This window comes from Cylas formicarius, unplaced genomic scaffold (genome assembly GCF_029955315.1).
Source record: "Cylas formicarius isolate icCylForm1 unplaced genomic scaffold, icCylForm1.1 PGA_scaffold_10__41_contigs__length_53128322, whole genome shotgun sequence".
Taxonomy (NCBI): Eukaryota; Metazoa; Arthropoda; class Insecta; order Coleoptera; family Brentidae; genus Cylas; species Cylas formicarius.
This window is the reverse complement of record NW_026844214.1, coordinates 29,287,368-29,313,275: the sequence shown is the minus strand read 5'-3', so window position 1 is coordinate 29,313,275 and position 25,908 is coordinate 29,287,368. Positions and strand designations below refer to the sequence as shown.

Genomic DNA, 25,908 nt, shown 5'->3' with positions numbered 1-25,908 from the left:
TGTAAAAACATCGTACGATGCACGATTGTTTTGGTGCAAGGTTCAGAGGATATACAGAGTGTTTTTGTTAATTTATAATTTTTTTCTTTTATTTATTTTAAATTATTTTTATATATTATAATTTTATATTAATATATCCCTATGTTGTTACTTTCATTGTTGTTTTATTTCAGAATGTTGCAATATAATTCACTGAGATTGTTGGTGTCTGTTTTCGAATTTATTTCTGAAATAAAACAACAATGAAAGTAACAACATAGGGATATATTAATATAAAATTATAATATATAAAAATAATTTAAAATAAATAAAAGAAAAAAATTATAAATTAACAAAAACACTCCTCTGAACCTTGCACCAAAACAATCTCTGTGTGTGTGTGTGTGTGTGTGTGTGTGTGTGTGTGTGTGTGTGTGTGTTTGTGTGTGTGTGTTTGTGTGTGTGTTTGTGTGTGTGTGTGTGTGTGTGTGTGTGTGTGTGTGTGTGTTGTAAATTGTTCTATCAGCAGAGGACTACCTCCACTTGGAGCCAGCCAGACTAGCGTTTCCTATTTCCTATGTAAAACTTTGCCAGTATGACCTTGAAGGTCTTAGCAACGTTCCTGCAAAATTTTCTAATGAAGTCCCAAGGTCGACCATTTATCCGTACATTGTCAATTTTAGTTCAGGCGTAGATCGTTGGCGCTCGCATCGCAATTCGCAATGTAATCTTGGTATGACTGTCGCATGTATTGACTTCCCTTTGAATCTCCGCAGCAAACCATACGTTAGGACTTCACAGTATGTTTAGTTGTAGTACTTTATGGCTTTAGAGCATATTAAGATAGCAACCAAGATATTATATTCAATAGGCTTCAGAATTAATAATCCAAAAAGCACAATACATCCCGTACATTAATGTAAATTTCTGGGATTTTTAACCATGCCCTAGACAAAAAATAACAGTCAAGAATTTTTTACTAGAGTGCTATTAGAGAACTAGCTATTCTTATGAGGATTTTGGTGGCAGCAGTTCAATATGGGTGGGCTGATATCAAACAATTAGAGAGAATAAAGTTTTTAGCTCTAAAAGACAACCATAAAAAATTAAACTGATGGGTAAGCAATCACAATTACCCAGATCTCACTATAATGGAACGCACTAATATATATTTTTTCTCTGATTTTTTACTGGAACTTTTGAGAGAAGGAGAAGAAGTGCATATAAACACTCGAGTTAAACGCAGGGCTGAATGCACTTAGATTGTTTATAAAGAATTCACATAACATCAATGTTGTAATTGGTGTAGCTAATACTACAGTTCTTGCGTATATCAACAAGATGAGAGGAATTCGCTATAGAAATCCTAACAAAATTGCCCAGGAAATCGGGAACTATTGTGAAGAACAAAACATATTCTTACATGATTCTTACATATATACAAAAGAAAATAACATTGTAGAATTTGAGTAGAGCAACTTACACAGTGAAAATACCAGAAATAGATTTATCCGCGTCTCGATTAAATACTAAATGTAAGATATATGTTTCGTGGAAACCGGACCCAGATTCCATCAGCGTAAACGCCTTCCTCAATTCATTGAAAAAAATGTTTTTTACGCCTTTCCACCTATAAGTTCAATCAACAGAAATATATAAAAAAAGATAAAGCAACTGGAAACATTGATCCAAAATGGCCAAGTCAACCTCGGTAGTCTATTTTCAAAAACTTCTCATTTGTAACCCTATATATTTTTTGCCGGAAAGTGATCTTTTTTTTTCCTTTAGGAAACCACCCGCTATGTACCAACACCTTATCCAGGTAGGAGTCAAGTAATCAGGAGCGCTTTTGTCGTACGACAGTTCCCAGCAGCTGGTATAAAAGTAATCTTAAATTCTATAATCAAACAGCATGATACTTTAAGGATCCGAACTAAATTCACCGCAAAGTAAAGGCAACTAAAAATGCTGCTTGTGTATTTTCTTTTTATGAAATTCTAAATGTCAAAATTTTCACACACATTGAAACAAAGCATTTTGCTATTTTCAACCTGATTTGGAAGAAGAAGTCATATTTTGATTTAACACTGAACGGTACTAAAAATGAATTGTTGATATATTAGAGGATGTTACCGTGAGTTAATTAGAATCTGCCAAATATTCATTAAATAATATTTATACATTTTTAAAATGAATATTTGGTAAACAGCGGAATTTTAGTTTCAATGAGTTCGAATACGTTCTACATGATACTGACAACAAAATATGTCTCAAATAAATATGAATTATTAAATACGTCTTTGACTTTGACTGGGGGATGTCCAGAAAATGCATGCTTTAATAATTATATAAACTAACATAGTCAGTCGTGTATAATTATTATCAACTATTATCAAATCCCAAACTGTGCTAAGAAGTTTCGCACACTGGGACCGCGAAGCTAATGTCGCACATAATATTTCCGGCCGTTGCCGACGTAGGCTGAGGCAGGGAGACGTAACGGAATTAAATGTTTACAATGCCGTTCTCTCTTTAAAATAACTCAAAGTTACTGGATAGTTTTTTATACAATGTCTACTTATAATAATTTGAAATCTATTCTTGAAACTGCAGTTTAATGTTTATTTACTTGCACGATTGGCTCAAGGAAATAAAAGATTTACGGGAGGTTAAACCTTTTATTCAGAGTGTGCGATAAGGGCTTATAATTAATTAATGCATTTTTGTACGGAATTTCCAACTAAACGATTCTTGTTATTGAAACTTTTTCGAAGTCTGAATAGTAATTCAATCGCATTCTTTGGTATTTCTGGTGAAAAGATGTATTATCTAAATACGACAAAAACGTATCTAATTTTAAAGTTCGCATATACGATTACGTCTATTAAGATCGTATTATAGAAAATAATATGTTTAAGTGATGCCACTATTTGTAAAATATTAATTTAGCAAATGGATCCAAGATGTCTAGATTAGTTTCTTACATAATGTAAAACATTTTTTCTTAGACTTCAACGCATACACTTCAGACATTTCATACATATGAAGTTTGTTTTTCTTAAAATGAGCTCACTTTAGTATTGACACAAAAAACAAGCACCCTGTATTGGGCTTTAATTAATTTTGTCCACTTTCATGTGGCTATTCGGGGTTCATCGATTTTCGCACAAAGTAAAAAAACACAAATAATTAATGTTCTATTTTCTCTTCTAACTTTGGAGTGTTTCCTCGAGCCGCCAGGCAACTTTTCCGTTTATCTTTCTGATAAAAATATTATATTACAGTTTATTAATCGTCGTAATCGTTTGCTGGTCAGCAATCTTTCTCCAATCTGAACGCATATTGTAGATTTCGCATATCCATATAATAGGCCTGTTATTAACCTTTCCAAGAAACTGACTCGGCCTTTGGTATCAACTTGCAATTCCGGACGAAATGTTATGAATAATTTCATTATTGAAATAAACCGCACTAAGCGTTTGTATTCCTATATTTTGTATAAAAGAGCATAAATTAACAGTGTGAACAGAGAACGATCTAACGTTGAGCAAATGGAGGAAAACATTTTCAATTTCCAATTAAAATACTTCCACATTGACGAGGAAGCTATTTACGGTAAAAGTAAAGGTCCCGTTAATTTATGTTAGCTATATTTATACGTATCCTTAATTTCGTATTATTTTTTATTAAAGTTCCCGCCTCTATTGCAGAAGTCATATTTCCAAATATTAAAACTATTACAGTCTGAAATGAAGACATATTGATAAATTACTTAATATAAATTTAAAAAAAACTAAATTTAGGGATTTCCTACACATACCAAGATTTTGGCAAAAAATTATCAAACCTATCATAAAAAAATTTCATTGCAATATATTGTATTGTATTTCGTCGGATTGATTAAGCAATTAAATCTTTTAACGGAAAAACAAGACACAGTAAATACACCGTGTCTTTTAAAGAATAAGCCATTAAATATTTAAGGGAGTTTTTGGTGTGATATGTGATAATTTGAGAAACTCATTTTTTAGATTTAAAATTTTATCAAAAACTATTCTTGTTTTCAAGGACCCCAAATTTTTTTATTTAGATTTTGCATGGATATGTGGGCAGTGAAGCTTATTTATTAAAAAGATAAGAACTTTAGTAATACAGTGACGTCATGTCTTGTAAAAAGGAACATACAGTTTATGATCAAATTTTGCAGATGGGGGTTTGAAAGGTGATGGATGTGCAGTCTCTTGAAAAATTAATATATATTAAAATTCAAGGATATAAAAAAATCATTACATCTAAATTTTGGAAGTGCGAGTGCTTTAGGGCTCACAAGAACCGGTATTCCGTATCATTTAAAAGAAGAAGACTTTTCAAAAAAACATTAAAATGGCAAAATGGGATTCAAAAAATATCTTCGACTAATCAAAACCAAAAAAAAATTCTAAAGTCCATAAACTTTCACGTTGAGTTTTTTTGATAAAAGTAGTGTGTACACATGCTAAGAAAAAATTGTAAAACATGCCGGCCTCCAGCAAATTCTAAATATTTTCATACCAATGATAAAACATTATTGGGTTAGTTATATACGAAAATTTTGGGTATATAACTTCGATATTTGCTGCTATTTCTGTCGAGAACACACAAACATACAACGAAATTAAAGGCAAGAGGAGCACATAATCTACTTTGCCGGAGTGGCCATTTTCCCGAATAAACTTTAGTTGAAATGTATATTTTTATTGCTTTGTACACCACATGCAGCATAATTAATATTTCTCAAATCAGCAAATTGATGCGCATCAAGACACACACCATTAAACTTAAAACGCCAAATTGTTAGTCAAATCAATCAACACTGCTAAAACGAATAAAATATGGTATGACGTCGAATACGGAGTATTTTTGAAAGGAGACATACACTGACACATAATGTCGAACAAAACGAAAAAAAATTTCTAGTTAGAAGTAAAAGTTAAATTAGAGAAAAAAATTATCTCTTTAGAAGGTTAAAATAAATCTATTTTATGCTTAGTGTTTCTTTTATTTTTCCGTGTTTTTTATTAATGTATTTTTGAAGATTTCACCTTTTCTATTTTGACAAAATAAATTTAAAACGTTGGAAAAGTAGATAAGAAGGAAAAAGTAAAATATACATACAAATTATTTTCAAATCAACCGGAAAAAACTATTTGCTTGAATCACTTTTAACTTCCGATCATTTTCGGTTTTACCGTTTCCTAGACACCAATTTTGCCAGTTCTTATCATTAATAAACTTATAATATATTTTATTTATAATTTTTTTTGACTGATTTGTTATTTTTTTTGAAGTATGTTTCAACAGTAGAAATTAGTTTACATTCTTTATGCTGGACGACTTATTGGCGGTGTGACGATTAATATGAAAAGAGTCGAAATAAAAATAAACACAAAACTCAGTGCACTTAATTGAATGTACAAGAGAACTTGGTCACAAGAACAAACCGTAAAATATCGTCTTCATCATTAAATATAATTTTTCTTAAAGCGCAACTTCACTTAATAAGCTGAAATACCTTTCCAAGCAGCAAATAACAAAGGCAAACACCGGCTGTCCATGATAACTAATACTTTTTTAACGCCTCTTTTCTTTTCTAACCACCAACCCATTTCACTTAGTTGCGATGATGCCAAATGTTTCGCTTACCTCGATATTTAAAAACCGTCTTGTGAACTTGAGTTACTCAAATTTTGTGTAAACTTTTGGTAAGTATATTTGTATACATGTGAAGTATGCATGCTTCCTGCGGTGCAACCTATATACCACTAAGTTATGTTAGTTAGTCGTGTCAAGTCAGCACGAACAACAATATTATCAGTGAAAAGTACATACATAAACTTCCTTGGATATCCATGTCACAACCGCCTAGATAGCTTAGATACCTACAGCTTTTTCATTGTGTTTTGGTAAATAGGCCGGCAAACATTAGACTATATCTCGTCGTTCTAATATTAAGCGTTAAAAATGATACCCACATGATAATTATAATATAACTGATTTTATCAAGAAAAAAGCAATTGAAAATGTTATGAAAATGAACTTGTTTTGTTGATAAATAATAATCAAATTACTTTGACCACAAGTGGAAAAACTATCAAGGATGAGTTAAATGATGCAGTAACAATAATTATTATGCCTACTAATCAGCGTTAGAGCGTTACACTTAAATTTGACGCCCTGAGCTACCCTATTTCAGATAGATTAAGATAATACTCTCAAAGACCGTGTATTATTTTGACAATCAATAACTTTTTAACATTTTTCATTAAAGAAACATAAAAAAGTGGTCAGGACTTTCCAAATATAGCTTCCGTGAAAAAAATGTTACGTTATGTCAAAAACTACCTTTAAAATAAAACCTGAGTCCGTTCCAAAATACGCTTTGTGCTTTTATAGTTGCAAATTTAATACAAAAGTAGTAGTTACAGCCATACCGCATTAACCTTACTAACTTAAATATGGCCTGTAACAAACCAAATTTAAGAATTTACAGTATAGTTTGAAATAAACGAGCGACTCAGGAATTTTATAAACATTTTTACATTTTGGAACACAGTACTTTGAACTCTGAAACTGAGTAAGGAGATTATTATTTCCGAAACGACATTATGATTTTGGCAATACGACATGAATATAAATTTCGTTTATAGCCCATATACATAGGTACGAAAAAAATTCTGATATGTTAAAATTACACTTTGGCATGGATAATTTCCAACAACTACCGACGATAATATACTACAGGAAAAATGCAAAGAGTCATGAACGGTCGGCCAGTACTGCCAGCGGCCTTTTTGAACGCCACAATTGAAATGACTCGCGCATGTGCTCATTTTTTAATGGTCATTACTAAAGGAACTTATATTCAAATTACCAAGTATTTTTATGCTTTAGCCACAATACAACAAGAAATGAAAGTGTCTAGTAGCCAAATGTCATAAAACTGTTGCCAGGGCTTAAAATATTCTCGTCCCAGGAGGACACAATCGCTTTGTAAAACCTAGAAATTCGTCATAGATGATTCATGTGTTCGGACAACGCCTTGCTGTTTTGCCCTCCCTCCATTTTTTATAAGGTAGCGCAGGTATCTTTGATGCCTGATGCGGCATCACGAGGTACTTACGGGATTTCATGTTAATGCACGAGAACACCCCAACTTGTGGCGTAGTTTTTTTTGTTTAGTCAAATATACAATGATGAAGAGCTTTTTCTAATTCCCACTGATTTCTTTACGCCATAATACGACCTTGCCAACCTAAAAAAAAAACTATATATATATATATATATATATATATATATATATATATATATATATATATATATATATATATATATGTTTTGTTTTAGTCCTTCACGGATGGAACTATGTGTATTGGTGGTAATCCGGTTGTTTATCCGTTCGTTGTTTGACCCTGGAGTAGGATCATTTGCCTGACGTTTCGCCAAAATATCGCTTGGCATCTTCAGAGGCTGCGCGTACATGTCACTCGTACGTGTCCGCACTTAAACTGCGTTTAAGTGCGGATATATATATCGTAACAAAGTGTGACACCTTATTTCAAGGGTGAAGGTAACCTAAATATATATATATATATATATATATATATATATATATATATATATATATATATATATATATATATATATATATATATATATATATATATATATATATATATATATATATATATATATATATATATATATATATATATATATATATATATATATATATATATATATATATATATATATATATATATATATATATATATATATATATATATATGTAGTGGGTGTTTTTTTTTCGATGTATAGAACTTTATGTTGGCATTACAGTTCAAGATGGCGACCGATTTAACAGCTGTCAAGTGATTTATTCTCATTTTGGTTTGGCAATTCATCATGAATAGACTCACGCCTGAACAACGCTTGCTAATAGTGCAATAGTGCGGAATACGTATCGCGCACTACGTCCATTTTATCGTCGACAAAATCGTCCGGCAGAGCAGTTAATTCGCATCCCCAGAGACGCCGTACGGTGCGTACAGAACAAGCTATTGCTGCTGTAGAGCATTGAGGAAGACCCGAATGAGCCCATACGCCATCGAGCACAGGAATTGGATCTGTGTCCATCCACTTTATGGAAGATTTTGCGGAAGGATCTTGGTTTACGTGCTTACAAAATCCAACTCGTGCAAGAATTGAAGCCAAACGATCATCAAGTAAAGCGTAGATTCGTCGAATGGGCCCAAAACGAGATTGCCGTTGTTCCCGATTTTCATAAGCGAATTTTGTTTAACGATGAAGCGTACTTCTGGTTGAATGGTTACGCCAACAAACAAAACTGCCGCATATATATATATATATATATATATATATATATATATATATATATATATATATATATATATATATATATATATATATATATATATATATATATATATATATATATATATATATATATATATTCTGATAAGGGCAAATAAATTTTAACAAATCAGGAGCGTTTACGCGTGGACTGGCAAAAATGAACAGTTGTTTCACATAGATTCAACTTCGCTATTTAAGTTTCGAATCGACAACACTGTGAGAAACAGCCGACTGAGCCTGTCTTCGACCAGCATGCCGATTAACAAATATTTATAAATCAAGTTTAGCCGAGACTAAGTGGAATGTCTTGTCAGGCGTTTGTTTCACCCGGTCAAACGAACTTTTTGGTTTCGTTGGTTATTTAAGAATAAATTCAATCATGGTAACCACTTCTTCTTAATGTTAATTGAATTTTTTATTTCGACTGTGCAGTGAAAACGGGGGCAAATCGACAGTGGGCAAGCGGTAGTAAAACCGCACGAAACGAGTATAATATTTTAGCAAATTTGATATGACAAGTCTTAAATTAGTTGAAAATGGACTTGATCTACACTGAAATGGACCCAGAAATTCAGATAATGTCAGTTTTGCGAGACATATTTAATTTAGATGTAGACGGGTAGTAATGAGTGGATTCTTATCTTTGTCATACAGTGGCAGATAAGTGTAATAAGACCTTGTTTTACATTATTTCTCAATTTTCCTATAACATTTATAATTATATACTATTTTCATAAAGAGTATCAAAATTTTTGCTTGTGTGCAATCAACGCTTTCAAGACCCAGAAAAGTATTATTATGTGCATTCTCAACCTGCATCCCTGCAAACCGTATTGAGATACTTTGGCATCCTTACTGTTCCTTGTCTATATATTCTGTCCCTGGTTATGTTCACGAAGAAAAATCTGAGTATCTTAACCAACAACTCTGACTTATATATTAACTCAGTATCCCAGTGCACAACTCCATATTATCGGGCAGTAAAGGCATATCAATCTGTATCTAGCAGCATAGTTAGGGATTGTCTATTGTAATCTTATCCTATTAGCTTATTTTTTTTAATTGTTAGGAACCTGTAAATGTTTAATTATGTTAGACCAAGTGATGCATTGATGACGTTTGTGCTTATTATTTAGAAATACCAAATAAATCAGAATTTTGGTATTTTTTATTAATTGATTAAGTTGTAAAATGTTAAAAAGACAGTTTAATATCTTTCGCTGCTTTAAGAAATAATAGTACAAGCAATAGAGTAGTCTTGTAAATCTTGATTTGGGATTGCAATTAATAATTGTTCTAACTAAATTTCCTTTCGACCCAAAATATTGCAAACCCATTTTAAAAAATCGAACTGTGACTGAACGCGACATTCGATTTAGATTTCACCATTCGATTCAGGGCAAAAAAGACACCGTCTAAAAAAATTGTAAATATATTTTATGAACGGAAATTACAAACCAGATCACCCCCTACGGAATATCTTATCCGGCCTTGTCTTGCGGTGAAAAAAAATTAAAAAGCTTAAAAATGAATAATTTTTGTATATTCAATTTTAGTTAGTTAATTTGTTCTGGTTAACGATTCGTCAGATATTTTTAAATTAGCTGTAGCACTAGAGATTATAGTAAGAGCAAACCGGTGTCAATAGCGCGGATATCGTATCCACAAAAGAGTTTAATCAGCGAACTAAGTCGGGACCGCCGTGCTTGTAATGAACGAAAATTTAAGATTAGGCTCGATGCCCCTGGGGAGGGTTATTAATAAGAGAACCGCCCTCGTGAACAGCTGTAAATAGAGGGTTGCAGTTGGAAAAACAGTAATAGGAAGGAAGAATGTACGAGACTGTTTTTAAAAGATATTTTTGTTAAGCTCATATTGTTTTAATATTTATTTACATTAATGTTTTTTTTAAATAATTAAATATGTCGAGTAATAAACGCAGTTTCGTTGTTGTTAGCTAGTTCTTTCGAATCAATGAAAAGACATAAAGTACATAAATTTGTTCAAAGTTTGGTTACAATGGTTTTTTTGTTTGCAAGGAAAAAGTTCACTATGGGTACTTCGAACCGACACATTGCGCAAGTGAATAGGTGTATTTCATTTTTTTTATTTTCGCAATTTAAAAGTATTTCTTCAAAAATGTTTTGATGCTACTGAAGTCTCACTACCTATGGTATTTCTATAAAAAGAAGTTTTATTTTGTTTTTTTGTATGAATCGTTTATTTCGGTGAATTTTTGAAATTGCTTCTCTTTTGAAATAAACAAAAAGTTATATTATGGACTAAAATATAAATTCATTAAAATGTAAAACTCCGTTCCCGACATAAAAAACTAAATATGGAAACTCTTTTATTTATTTATATGATACTACATTTGCACATTTTTGTAAACAAATTGTACAATGAGTCAGGACATTTTTTTTGTATTTCATAATACAAATATGAGAGATAGGTGTCCAAACTAAAAGATAAAAATTAAGATACTATATATTCTATATATATTCTGTAGATATTTGATTGATCTTAGATCAGTCAAAAAGATTACGATTAGAGAAATTGTCAATGTTGCATTATTCATACAAAACTATGTTCTCTGGAAGGATATGTCCCAACTTAAGTGGCATACTATTATTATTTTTTTCGATTTATCACTTTAAAAATACTATGCAACAAGTTTAATGAAGTGAAGTGTGACGTAACCGTCAGAATTGGCAAACGTAAGGTACCGATGACTAAAGTATCGGATATGTCCGAAGTGGTACGCGACAATGGGTAACGAAGCTGACGTCTTGAAGTGACGCTTTCCACATGTTTGATCCATGCATAATAGGGTATTTTCGAGGAGAGGATAGAGAAAATATATTAACAATTACACAGTCTTCTTGAGATACATATTGTTTTCATTATTAACCTCCAAAGAAACGTAATATTTTAACAGAAGAATGTGTCGATAGCATATAAATAATATATAGTATAGCTATTTAAAAAAAACTTATATGAAAAATAGGAATATCATGGAAATCTAAATTAGTTACGGGCATAAAATTCCAGGGAGTATGCCAATGAATAACAATAATCTTCTATTCTGGGTAATAATCGCTTAAAAAGAATGACAGAGGCAATAAATCACATAGTTTATTGGCCAATTGGATACGGTGGTACCGATGAATGGATAGTGCGTGCTTATGAGGGAGGATTTCTTAATGTCTGGTTATTGTTATGACTGATTGATGAGCAACTTTTATCTTCGTTCTTAGATTAACTTTTACATAAGATAAACTGTTGCCGGTTTGTTACACGGAGACCAAAATAACTCGTTTCAGAATTATTCTATAGCCATCCTTTTTGCAAAATTTAATTATAATTATTTCGGTCAATTGACACAAAAAAATTTAACCGGGAAAATCCCAAAAATTGAATGAATGCACTCAACTTGGCCCTAACTGGAGAGATCCCAGTATTGAGAGTCGAATTTCAAAGCCCCGAGATATTAACGGCAGTAGTCGAGGTTTGAATTAAATGGTTGCAAAAACCAATATTCCGATTTAGAGTTTTTTTATCAATGGGATAGTCTCGATCTGAATTAAAATTAAATTTAATGTTTAGTGTGTAAATTTATTCGGAAAGTGTAAATCAATAATTTTGAAATATATACCTAAAAAACAAAAACGAAAATCTTCAAGTGGAGGCAAAAACCTCCTCGCCTGGTTCAGAAACCCAAAGAACCCTACGAACGACACGAACGGCGCTCTAAAGTAGGTACCGGTCCGCTATAATAAAAATAAGAAGGATCCATTTGGGTTCGGGTTTGTAATCGGTACCGACAAGTCAAGGAACCGAAATAATCGACACATGTAATCCGGTCAGCCGTGAATCTGTATACGCCTAATAATCTGACGATAGCAGATTTGTATCAGCCTCGCCTCCAAAGAGATGCTTTTAACAAAGCGTTAGCGCAAGATATAATTAATAATATGTATAACAAAATCGTATGAACTTCTTTGCAGTTATGATCCCAAATTAAAAATATTATTTTTATTTCTTTTTATTTCGTGGTAATAAAAAACCAACAGAATTTAGAGGCTTGTATTGTAAATAACCTTTCGAGAGGTTCAGAATTATTTTAGGAACCTTAATTATCGATTTTTGTACCTACGTAATTCTGAAACGCATTTAGGTATAAAAAATATGCTAATTTAATTTAATCAATAAGCCGTATATAGTAGTATATATTAGCTAATTTAAGAAACCCTTAGATGAAAACTTTAAAAACTTTATTTGCATTCCTAATAAAATTTATATATTCTATGTTCGTTTCTTCTTTCTATGTTTTTCCATCATTATATCATTAAAGTCCTTGAGTAGTTGATTAAAAAATACTATACTAATTCCTTCCATATCGCGTACAGAGTTTCTTCTTACAGTTGCACCAAAAGGTCTCCAATTTAGGAAATGTTTTTACAATTAAAAAGTTTTTCGATGGACAACAAAATTTTACTAAAAATTGAAAATCAAAATTGTTATATAAGAAAAATTGTTGATAAAACTACATACATATATGCAGTCGGACATTCTCTATAAGTAATCTTAGATTGTTCTGTAAAAGAAAAGTAAAGAAAAAAAATCACAGAAACTCCTGAATTTCAAACAATCAGAATGCGAGATAAACCAAATCCCCAATTGTAAAATTCCAATCGTACCAAACTATTTAAGTAAGCGTATTTAATTAAAATTTGTGCCTTTGCGGGTGCGACGATGCGTACGAAGCAAAACATTTCTTCGAGTATGAGCGCCATTAGCTGTTAACATGTCTCATTAGCGCACTTTTACGCTATGGTCTTGAGCTATTCTTGGATCCGTTCACTTCTTAGGAAACCTTAAGAGCGATATAACAATTTTCAACAGAAATGTTCCGTTTTTGAACGAACGAAATATTGTCTGTGATGAAAAAATAACCTGCCTTGTATATCAGGGAACCTAAACGTACCAACCCAAAACACGCGTTTCAAAGTGGCGCGGCGGCATTTTCTCACAGGTCCGTTATCATTATAGTACTTTGGAGACCTGTTAATTTCATCTCTGAAAACATAAAAACCTCGCAGCTAATCCGACAAAGTGTCCAGATCTTAAAAACCTCAATATTCTTTATTGTTATTACTCTAACCGCGTTGAAAATACCTGTTAGCATTCTTCTGTATCTGGGCGGCCTTTTTGTGCCCTTATAGGTTGCCGACCGAAAACTACTTTTATACGGTGGCACCAAATATAGTGTGCATACAAATCAAATGGTTCAACATTTGAGCGTATATTTTGACATATTAACCGGGTGTGCAATAAATTAAAATCTCATTATCTAAATTCGACAGTAATAATAATAGATCCAACAATATAACGCAATTAGCTATTATCGCTTCGTTATATACAATACGTCAAAATATTGGGAAAATAGCTATTTCGCTGTTCACAGTGGTTTGTATATATCGGCTTCAGGTCAATGCAATTTTTGTTGAAACCTCTTGGGATATGTCACATCTTTTACTCCATACAAAGTTTATTACATTTTTTAAATCCATCTCACCAAAGGGTCTTAATAAAATGAATGTATAAATAATAGAAATACGTACCAAAGTAGTCACGATACCCTTACAAATTGCTAGGAAAATAATTGAGTATAGATTCAAGTTCCATTTTATTTAACAAATCTTCGGTGGCGTTTTTGAATTTGACTGAAGCCAAGAACCACAAAATTTTTAAAATTTGTAAATAATACTATAGTAGTCTGTGGAAGTTTCTTAAAAAAAACATATCATGATAAACAACATATGATATTGTGTGGGCCACTATATAAAATAGCGGCATCTTTTAATGAAGGGCCTTATTTAGTGGCACCAGAACACAAAACAAAATCTCTCTTTTTCTCTTGTCTACCTGTCTAAAATAAACGTGAAAGATGCATTCTTGCGCATGTCGCGTGTAATAACGCGTTAAATACATCTGGGTAAATCTCTAAACTTGGGATACTTGTGCGAAACGTGTATGAATAGATTTATTTTCCACTCTTTCATTTCCTTGTCCACTAGTATTTAGCAAATGCTACGGAAACAGTGCTTGTTTGATATTGCAACAGTCAGGAGCAAATGCAGAACCGTCAGAAATGGCAATCGTCAAAATAGCATCAAATCAAATCAGCATCGAATTTACTGAAAACTTTCGATCGTTCCTAAGCCGTCACTGAAGTACCAGAAAGTGGCTCGCGACATTGTTGAATAATGCTGACATTTTAGAGTGACACTTTGCGAATGCCTGGACAGTGCATAATTGACTATTTTAAAGTAGGGAGTAGAAAATATTACATTATGCAACAAGTTTGATAAACGTCACTTTAGAGGAGTAAGTAGGTTTAGCACGAGCGTAGCGAGTGTTTAATGAAGAAATGATTCAACGTCAACGTCCTGTATACTATACTTTTTCTACAGTCATTAATTTTTGGATACATTTTGGCAAAACATTATCAATATAATCATACATTTACGTGACGTGCGACGCGACCATCAGAATGAACGACAAATATCAACATACTAGTTAAAATCTGCCGAAAACATCTGATCGCCCCCAACACTAAATTAGTTTGTAAGTAGTAGTAGAAATTCAACAGATTAGTGATTCGAATATGTTGTTCGTAAAAAGAGGAACTGTTGGGAAAAATTACCTAGACTTATTAAATTTAAAGACTTGACGTGAAAAGCAGCTCCCGTCGTAAAAATGAATAATGTTTTTACTATTACGCCTTAACGTGTTTATTTCGATACATGAATACCACTAGCAAATGTGTGTGGCCAGGATCGTAAACGGAAAGTTGTAATCACCGCCGTTTTCCCCACACCATCTATACTGAACTTTCCTTTCAGAATATTTTACCCCCGATGTTTATAAGTTCAAAGACATGCGAGATGTTTTCCCGATACGTGCGCCTCGAATACTGATCAACTGGACTGAATGAATTAAATTTAATTTAAAGGCAATTTTAATTTTGTTAATTTTGGCAACTCTTACATGTACCATTGGGTCATTCCGATGTAGAAATCAAATAAGATAATAAAAGGGTTTATTCTCTACCTGGTAAATACAAAATTAATATAAGGATTAACAACGAAAATGAAGACAAAATTATGAGTAATGAGCAATTAGAGACTAAAACTAAACTACAAACTACAATGATCTACATAAAATTTAATAGTTTCCGTAAAAAATCGTAAGGAAGGAGATGAGCAGAACAGCGCGTTCCATCCCACCTCGGTTAATTAATTTTTACTACAGAAATCGGGGGCATCGTTATCATTTGTTGATAACAGAATAGGAAATTTTTACGTTGTGTTATATTTAACAAACGCATAGAGCTTGTCTCCGATTTAGAGAGTAAACACTATGTTAATTTCTATCCTCTTTTCATTGGATTTTACAATTGTGCAGATAGGACTTCGTATAAGCAAAGAAAAACAAAAGAAATCGAACAAATTGATTCATGTCAGTATGGTTTTTAATTGTTGGAATAAAAGTGACTGTCTTTGCTACTATAAAATTAAACGGTCCTTGTAAAGCATATGTACCTGGGTCAACAGGCGATTATTATTTCATAAAAAAAAACTTTGTGGATGTAAGGATTTTGGACGGGAATTTTATTTATTTATTTTTTATCGTCATTCAGAATGAATTTCGACATTTTACATTACTAACCAAATGACAATGGTGCCCCAATCAGATGTAAATATGAATGTCCAGGTGAAAAATGGCACGATTCCGGTCATAAGCATTATTCGTAGGTTGCAGAAATAATTTTAAATGCTATTATGAATGAACGAACCGCTAAAACGCGAGGTTGTTGAACTCTTTATGTTTTGGTAATAAAGTTTAATCATTATTCCGCTATAAAACCCATAAACTATTAAGAGCATTTTAAATTTATTTGATTGGATTATTTGTGATGTTACCAACAGACAATTATAAACTAATTTAAATTATAATACGGCGTTTGCTTGACTGACGAAACCCTTTCAACACCAGTTCAGAGGCTTTGCTCACTTTTGACCTAGGTAAATCGAAATCATTTTTATTAATGTTTTAGCATTTAAAACTGGCTTTACACTCTTTCAATCTGGATGTTGTCTAGTGTGAAAACATTCAAAATGATCCACAAAATGTGTTAACGGAAACTTAAAATTATTGTTTAACACAAATCAGATGTGTCATGTCTTTTTTATCTCCCGTACTTGTTTTGCGACGACACCTATGATATCCAATTAGCATTCACGCGGTCCATTTTAGCTTTTTTTATTTATTGAAACTTGCTATGGCATCATCATTTTTAAATGTATTTTTTTTACGCTCTCTCTCTCTCTCTCTCTTGAGGATTTCGAACGACAACAGTCCTCTATTACAACGATTTTGGCCAATGTTGAAGACGGGAGACTAGACGAGCACAACGCCAACGAGCCAACGGAAAAGGTTCGATGACGACTATTATGAAATTCAAGCAATTTATTCTGAATTATTCGATAATACGCAGTGTAATACTCGTCAAATTAAACCTGATCCGTCTCCTAGTCATGCAGTCATGAAGTTCGAAGGAAACTTCAATAACTGGAAAACATTTATTGACCTATTTAACTCCATGATTTACACTAGTAATCAGTTGACTAATTCAGCAAAAATTTTCCTACTTAATTAGTTGCTTTCAAGGTCCTCCGCTTGCTCTCGTCAAATGTACACCTTTGACCGACGCTAACTACCCCATCGCGTACGAATCGTTAGTTCGAAGATATAACAACACGCGGCTCATCTCAATAAGGCATTGGCGGGCAATAGAAAAGTCAAAAAGACTAACCAACGAAAACGATGTAGACAGCTTCAGATCTCTTATCGATTGCTTTTCGGAACATCTAGCTGCCTTGCAAAACTTAGGATACCCTGTATAACAATGGGACTTTATATTGTTTTACCAATTATTTGATCGTCTTGATCCCAATACGGCTACACGATTCGAACGTGAATGCGGTAATGCCTTAGAGCTTCCCACGAACGTTTGAAAAAGTTTCTCCATTCTCGAAGAATTCCTAAGAAAACAATGTCTCGCTTTAGATGCAGTATTCTATGCTAACCAAGCCAAGGGAAAAACCGGCCCCCAAAATTTCCCAAGTACCTTTAAAACGAAACCAGATTAACTGTCTCGGAATTAAACATAATTTTACCCAATGCTCCTCTCGAATGAAATGTAAAAAGTCTCAGAAAGCTCACCACTCTCTTTTGCATTTCGAAAAAAATCCAGAATCTCAACAAACTTCAAATTCTCCCGAACTCACAACAGAACCTCAATAATCAACCTTCTACTTCTGTAGTGTTTACGAATTTGACTCCTATTAAGCACACCGTCCTCTTATTTACGGCTGAAGTCGATGTTCAAGACGCGTTTGATGGTTACCAAAGGGATAGAGTTCTTCTCGATAGTGCAAGTCAGGCAAATTTTATAACCAATAAAGTCCGCAATAAGTTGGGTCTCACTCTTTCATCCCTATCATTGCCGATAAAAGGGCTAGGAGAAATGACTTCACACGCGTCTAATTCTGTTGTCTGCACTATGAGGACTAAAACTTCAAAAAACCCTTTCTTCACGCTTGACTTTGGTGTTTTATCCAAAATATGCGAGGATATGCCTAGCTCTCAAATCTCTGAAGAATTATTTTTCAAATTCTCACATCTTAATCTCGCAGATCCTAAATTTAACATATGCTAATAGGAGCAGACATTTTTGCCCACATTTTAGAAAATGGAAAATTCATAGAATCAGTTAACGATCCCGTGGCCCAAAACACTTGCTTTGGTTTTATCATCTCTGGTCCCGTAAGTAACAATTACGCTAAGTCAATTCATTCACTCCACGATTCGTGCGATTATTCCTTAGATGCTTCGATAAAAAAATTTTGGGAGCTAGATAACATTTCGTGTGCGTCCAAATTTTCCCCTGAAGAAATAGAGGCCGAAAATTCGTTTGTCGACACGCATACTCGGGATGAAATTGGTCGTTACATAGTTTCTTTACCTTTCCGAGATTCAACCTTTCCTACTTTCAAAAATTCCCGCGAAATCGCAATTCGAAGATTTTATAATCTGGAACGTAGGCTGCTCCGCAACCCTTCACTCCATACGCTATATATGTCACTTGCCCCTCCATATGATCCAACCAATCTCCATCAGTATTATCTTCCACACCACAGTGTCCGGAAAGTTCAACCACCCCCTTACGTACGGTGTTCGACGCGTCCGCAAAAGACGCAAATAGCCTCTCGCTAAACGACACTATGGTAAATATTCTTGGGCTTCAATGGTCTCCAGCAATTGACAGTTTCACTTATAAAATTGACCTCCTCGAACAGGCTTGCGCTAAAAGAAATTTATTGTCCCAGCTAGCTCGCGTCTTCGACCCCCTCGGTTTTTTAACACCTATCACCGTCTATATAAAACTCATTATTCAAAAACTCTGGTGTCTGGGTCTCGAATGGGACCAACCTGCTCCCCAAGAAATCGTCACAAAGCGGTCACAGTATAAAACAGAACTTCATCACCTCTCTTCTTTGTCGATACCGCGGCGAATGTCCGTAGAAAACATAACGTCATACTAAATGCATGGTTTTTGTGATTCATCTGAAAAGGCTTACGCCGCCGTTGTATATTTCCGCACGCAGACGATAAATTCCACAGTCAAGGTGCACTTTGTACGTTCAAAATCTAGAATAGCCCCTTTGAAGAAAATCTCTATACCGCGCCTGGAACTTTGCGCTGCTGTGTTATTAGCTGACTTATTGCATTACATTACATATTAGATAGTTAACATACTCCTCGCTAGGGTTTGAACAAAAACATCCCACTCTTTTAAAGGGTTCACATAGACTCACTACCCTACTAATTCTATACACCCATAATAAATATTTACACCCCGGATTGCAAACTACGCAGTATCTGCTAACTCAGAATTATTTGATAACATTTCCAAAACGCACCATAGGAAAAGTGTTATCCTCCTGGTACCGATGCTTTCGCGCCAAACCTCTCTCAACCCTTTATTGGGAGATTTACCGACAACTAGGTTAAATCAGATCAAACCTTTTTCCAAGGTAGGTATCGACTTCGGAGGCCCTTTTCGTATCACCCTGGGGAAGACTCGAGGCGTCAAAACTCTAAAATCTTACATTTGGCTTTTTGTCTGCATGGCTACCAAAGCTATCCATCTGGAGTTAGCCACAGAAGTTTCTACTGATGCATTTCTCGGCGCCCTCCGCCGATTTTTATCACGTCGCGGTCGGTGTACGGATATCTACACGGACTGCGGAACTAACTTCGTCGGCGCGTCGAAACAAATTTCAGACACTTGGAAATCGATTTGCAGCCAAGAAAACATTAAGTGGCATTTTAACCCTCCAGCTGCTCCTAATTTCGGTGGTATTTTCGAGGCAGGTATTAAATCTGTCAAGGGTCACCTGGTGCGACTAGTGGGGGACCAAATTCTCACATATGAAGAATTCTATACAGTGCTTGTGTCCATAGAAAGTGTTCTTAATTCGCGCCCATTATGCCCAATAAGCTTGATCCTAACGATCTCAATGTGTTAACCCCCGGACATTTTCTTAATCTCAAACCTTTAAACGCGTTTCCTGAACCTAATCTGTCGGATATTAAATTAAATACACTTTCTCGGTGGCAGTTAATGAAGCGCTTGCACCAAGATTTCTGGCGGCGCTGGCATACGGAGTACTTACATACTTTAATGCAAAGAAGTAAGTGGTACGATCCGGCGGTTCCAATCCAAAGCAATACTCTTTTCCTGGTTAAAGAAGAACTTTTACCCCCACTTAAGTGGAAGCTAGGATGTATAATCCAAACACACCCCGGTCGCGATGGCGTGGTTAGGGTTATAATCATTAAAACCGCAACAGGTGCCATAAAAAGACCTGTGTCAAAGGTTTGTCTTTTGCTGCAGTGTTAAACCCTTTTTCTCGTCTCTTCTTTTTTCTTTTTTTTTAATTACGTTAATTTAGTTCTTAGTGTATATATTAATTTCAAACGTGGTGCTAAAATGTACCATTTTGGTGGGCGGTATGTATCGTCCCGATAAGGGAATTATGGGTTATGCTCTTTTTTAAAATTACTATACATAACATTTCACGGTTTTTTCGCGCTCAAAAAAATGACGACTCTTTTTCCTTGCTGCCGAAGACAAAGGTCAAAACTTTAACGATACAAACGGACTCTTTCTCTGATCAACCGTCGAACCGAACGCATCACGGACAATTCCAAGTGTAAAGCAATTAAAAAAGTGCCGGTACGTGTAAAACCCGCGGGTGCAGAGAACCAGCAACCCCCTTCAAGCACCCTTTCGGAGTCGTCATTATACCGTCGCTTTCGAAACTTTATTAAAGGGAAAATCAAAAAATAGCAACCAGCCCAAATACAGTCCACTCAGATTTTCGTACAATATATATATATATATATATATATATATATATATATATATATATATATATATATATATATATATATATATATATATATATATATATATATATATATATATATATATATATATATATATATATATATATATATATATATATATATATATATATATATATATATTCTCACGTATTGATTCACTGGACCGACTGGAATCCTGCAGACGTTTCGCCCAAATCTCACTTGGCATCTTCAATGCTCGCGCTCCGAAAACATTTCGAACACTGGGCAGTCCAGTGGGATGCAGGATTCCAGTCGGAGTTCAACAAGCGAACGGATGATATCCCGGAATATTGTGTCATCATTATATATATATATATATATATATATATATATATATATATATATATATATATATATATATATATATATATATATATATATATATATATATATATATATATATATATATATATATAAAATACTGTGTAAAGAGGCAAAAAAACATAATGCTTACTTACCTCGACTTCATTATCTCTCGTATGTTTCGACTTATTCTTGTCTTTTAAAAACATTAAATATTTATGTCCAAATCAATGAGAGGCGTACAATTGACTTGTTCCTTGAAGTTTCAGTTTCTGGATTCCATATATTCGGAAAACCCCAGAGTTTGGTAGTCAGTATATATATATATATATATATATATATATATATATATATATATATATATATATATATATATATATATATATATATATATATATATATATATATATATATATATATATATATATATATAAACATTAGCACAAACAATATTATTTTTCATTCCATTTTGTTTTGCCTCTGCTGGTTGAAAAATAATACGCAAATTGTTCACGGATCTCTGTTTGCTTTTCTCTCAATTCTCTTTACATTTAAAAATTTTCCTAAGGCTTATTGGAAATGGTTTCATTAAATTCTCCTGTGGAGGAAACGGATCGTCACACACAAACAGAAAAAGTATTGTTCTGTATTGTTGTCTTGGAAGTAGTTTTGCAGGATTTGCAGGATCCCACATTCGCATATAAAAATCAATACTGAAGCAATACTGAAAGCGCCCTTGTAATTATAATATTCACTTCCACTTTTAAAAGGGGCTTGTAGTGCGACATATTTTCCATCAAAATTCCATAATTAAGGGCAACTGGAATCCACTCCTCGGGTGCAGCGGGTAACGGAAAAAATATTTTTGTTCCTGTTAGTATCCGTCGTAGAAAAAATCAGATACACTACTCTGGAGCAAAGTGCCATTTCCTCCAATATGGTCTTTTGCTTTGACACCCGTCTAATAAATATAATTAACAGTTTCATGTCTTTATACAGGGTATTTTTATTTATATCTTTTATTTGAGATATAGGAATTGTTTCTAATGAGGATTCGTCCAACACTCATATAAAACCAAGACAAGAAATCTCTGCTGATTCTCAACTTTACGAATCAGAGCCATTTCGTGTCACCGGCACTTGATATCACCAGAAAAGAAGACGTCGGAGAAGCGCTCCACTCTCTCTGATCCTCAAATAAACGAAGCTTAAAAGCACTAACAGGAATCAAATTAAAAAGGGACAGCTTTTCCGTATATGGCGAACACGTAGCAAATGAGTTAAGAACATGTAATAAACGTAAATAATAAAATCAATTTCCTTCTCCTGGATGCTGGTATGGAATTGCTCTCTACCAATCACAACAACAATTGAAACAAAGGTCAACTTATTTGCCACCAGTATATCTAGTATAAGTTCCTCATCGTACCTATCATCATTTCCGTCGCTACATCCATCACAAAGCGTTCTACGTTCTGTGGAGCCGTAGTGACACTCTACTTGCATTTCAAAACCAACAGGGCGATAACTTTGATTTTTTTTTATCTGGATCTGATCCTTCAAAACTTCTATTAGCGCATCGCATACGTCCAAGATTATAGTATCAATTGTATTGTAGTTGCATCCATTCGAGAGAAGTTATTGAACATGTCGAATATGTGTTCTCTGTTAGCGAATGTATGACTTTCGATTTTTACGGCCTCTTCGTCATAATTTAATTTTTGTTAAATACGTACACGCCAGTACATCATCTTTTTCGTCACTTATTTTGGCCAACGGCAAACACCGAACAAACATTGGAGAAACTAGGTAGGTCAATGTTGACAAACAGTTTGTCGTGTTAAATACAAAAGATGTTTTTTATATAGGACATCTTATATCTATCTCACAGCACCTAACTTTCTTATTTTAAATGGAACACCCTGAATATTATTTAATTTTTGGATTTCTGAGAAAATTTCATGGTAGTTTCAAAGGAACATGAAGGGTTTCCCTATACTTAGTCGCAATAGTTTCTTAGATATTTTGATTAACTAAAGACTTTTTTTTTAAAACGAAACACTAAAATTTTCTTTTGAAAATTGATTTATTGCTTACAGGCTGTCCAAATTTTACCAACTAATTACATCATTTTCCAAGAAGCAAAACTCCGTTTTTCAAAGATAGCGTATGTTATTATTAGGTGTAATGCACAATTTAATTATACATTTGACTTATTATGCCTTTGACTATTCTTAATTGTTTTAAAGGTTTTCTTGTTTTTTCGTGTTTACTATGAAAATTCAATGAAACCCAAAAGTTCTTTCTACTTAACATTGATTTTGAACAAGTTTGGCATACTATTGGCTTTATTTACTTCAAAAGGGTTAAGGAACTCCGGAACTGGTCATCCGAATCACCCTATTTGTAGCTCTTAGATTTTCCACTACAAAGAACTAGGCCTGTATAAAATAGAGATTTGCGGATTATTGAATTTTGTTAAATCCAGTGGTACAGGTTTATTATCAAAATAATACTATAGTTTGTGAATTGTTTGAACAAACATGTGGTTATATATAATGAATGAAGAAATACAAAAATAAGGTAGACCAAAAAAGGCAAAAAATTGAAAATAACGTAATTTCTGATCAAATTTTGAACACCCTGTTTGTACGTTTTTGTATGGCACAAACAAGGCCGATCGATATATAATTGGATTTTGTATCACACCAGACAATATGTACCTTACTGCGTTTAAAATTCGCAGTACAAAAAATACAAATTACAAGTCAAGTATTTTATGTGAAATTTTTATAAGCTGCATCACACGTAAACAAACCAGTTTGCGGAAGAAGTATGTGAGTGATGACGACAAGACGGAAGCGTGTATGATCGAAATACTCAAAATCATTCATTGTTGTTAGAAAGAGTAAAACATAAAAAATTAAAGAATTAGCGAAAATTGGAAAAAACCATAGATTCGGACATATGTAAGATATTTCTTCATTGATAATGTTCTCCTTTGTCTTCATTTGATTCAGGATACCCGGTACAAGCGGTGTTCTGATTTTGAATTCTGACAAACCTCGGGAACTCCATTGGTGTACACAAAAGAAACATGCAATATAGACACATGAATATCCATATATGTATCTAGTAACTACATATGGCAGTAGTGAACTAAAAAACAGATCTATACCCGAAGCTAATGAAAACAAAAGTTACGTTTTATCTTTTTTTTAGAAAATCACTAAGTGTAAATAAGGCTTAATATTAATATTCGAAAGAGAGGCTATACATCAAACAGAGTATCCCAATAATGTTCATCTTTTTAAAAAATTCTACGAGGTTATACGAGAAATTTCCTAGCGAAACTTTTAAAAAGGACACCCAACGCGAATCACATTGTACAAGTAAAATAAGACATTTAAGTAAATATATTGTGCCTCTATATGCTTTTGCAACTAAAAAAATTTTACTTTCCGTCGCCGTCAGATAAAAACGTATCGATAAACTCACCAACAGTTTTTGTATATGTAGAAACAAAACGATTTCAATTAGCGACAACGCAACCTGTAGATTATAATACTTTGCGCATTAAAATGTTCTTCGGAAAGTCTGTACCGTTCAGCTGTGTATTTTTCTTAACTTACCACCAGTCGGCTTCAGCGACCTTCCAAATCATCATCCAAAGCATTAAAGCGGCTTTAGCCGCGACCTGAACGTCGCGGCTCTTCATTGGCGCCGTCGCTATGGCCACCAAACTCTTCGGACTTGGTGTCGACAGACGATAGTTATGGTTTCAATAGAAAATCACCGTAAATACTAGGTCACACCTTGTCTCAACGTTGCTACTTCCGCGGACCGTTTAAGACTGAAGTTGGAACGTTCGAGGGGGGACACAAAAAGCGGGGGCGGTCCCAAACCCCGCCTTTTGGCAGTGTGGTGAGGCTAAGCGCCGCCCGAAAACCACGTGTTGCAGCGTCGTGACGCCGTTATTCTAATCCAAGTAAGTTAGTTAGAGTTAATGCACAAAAGTTTTGAAAAGCACGTGATCAATTCACATATCTGTCGGGTAAATAGTGACAGAACCAAAATCCTTTGGTTGAATTTTTTGGTATCAGCTGGGTATATACAACAAGGCGCTCAGTAAGAAAGTTTATAAATATACAAAAACGCTCCCAAATATTGTTAGGCTGTTTTTCTATACTTTGAGTTTATATTTGGATGTTTAAAATAATTAATGAGCTATTTTTGCGTATTGTTATTGTAAATTAAAATTTTTGTAAAGTTAAACCTAAATCAAAAAACAAATTTGCTCCTTGTATAACATGTAATAAATAGGTACATCATAAATTTCCGTTATTGGTAAAAAATGTCACACGACAAACATTCTATATTTCATTTACCATACACAAAACAATGACATAATGTCTGTGTGGATTATAGATATTTTTCTCCGCCCAACTTGTTTATTAAATCCCTGTTTTTAAATATTTGGTACAGGTTAAACTACTAACAAAAAATACCTTTGAAAGCTGTTATAAACAAATATGGATCACATTAAACTAATATACATATGTTTTAGAGACTAAAAACAAAACTAAACCGGATAAATTCGACAACACTTTTGCTCCATACCTAATTGGGAAATCGTTAGTACAATAATGA

The 25,908-nt window shown here is 33.6% G+C and overlaps 1 protein-coding gene across 2 annotated transcripts in view; it reads right to left on the bottom strand.

Moving 5' to 3' along the window:
• The window catches only part of LOC132705127 (protein Wnt-1-like), a 94,301-nt gene extending 69,209 nt beyond the window's left edge, over nucleotides 1-25,092 (bottom strand). For both annotated transcript variants that reach the window (XM_060675563.1, XM_060675569.1), the window contains exon 1: nucleotides 24,891-25,092. In XM_060675563.1, the coding sequence (XP_060531546.1) occupies nucleotides 24,891-24,976 (86 nt within the window). In that variant the 5' untranslated portion in view covers nucleotides 24,977-25,092. The remainder of the gene's footprint in view (nucleotides 1-24,890) is intronic.
• Between the last annotated feature and the right edge of the window lie 816 nt (nucleotides 25,093-25,908).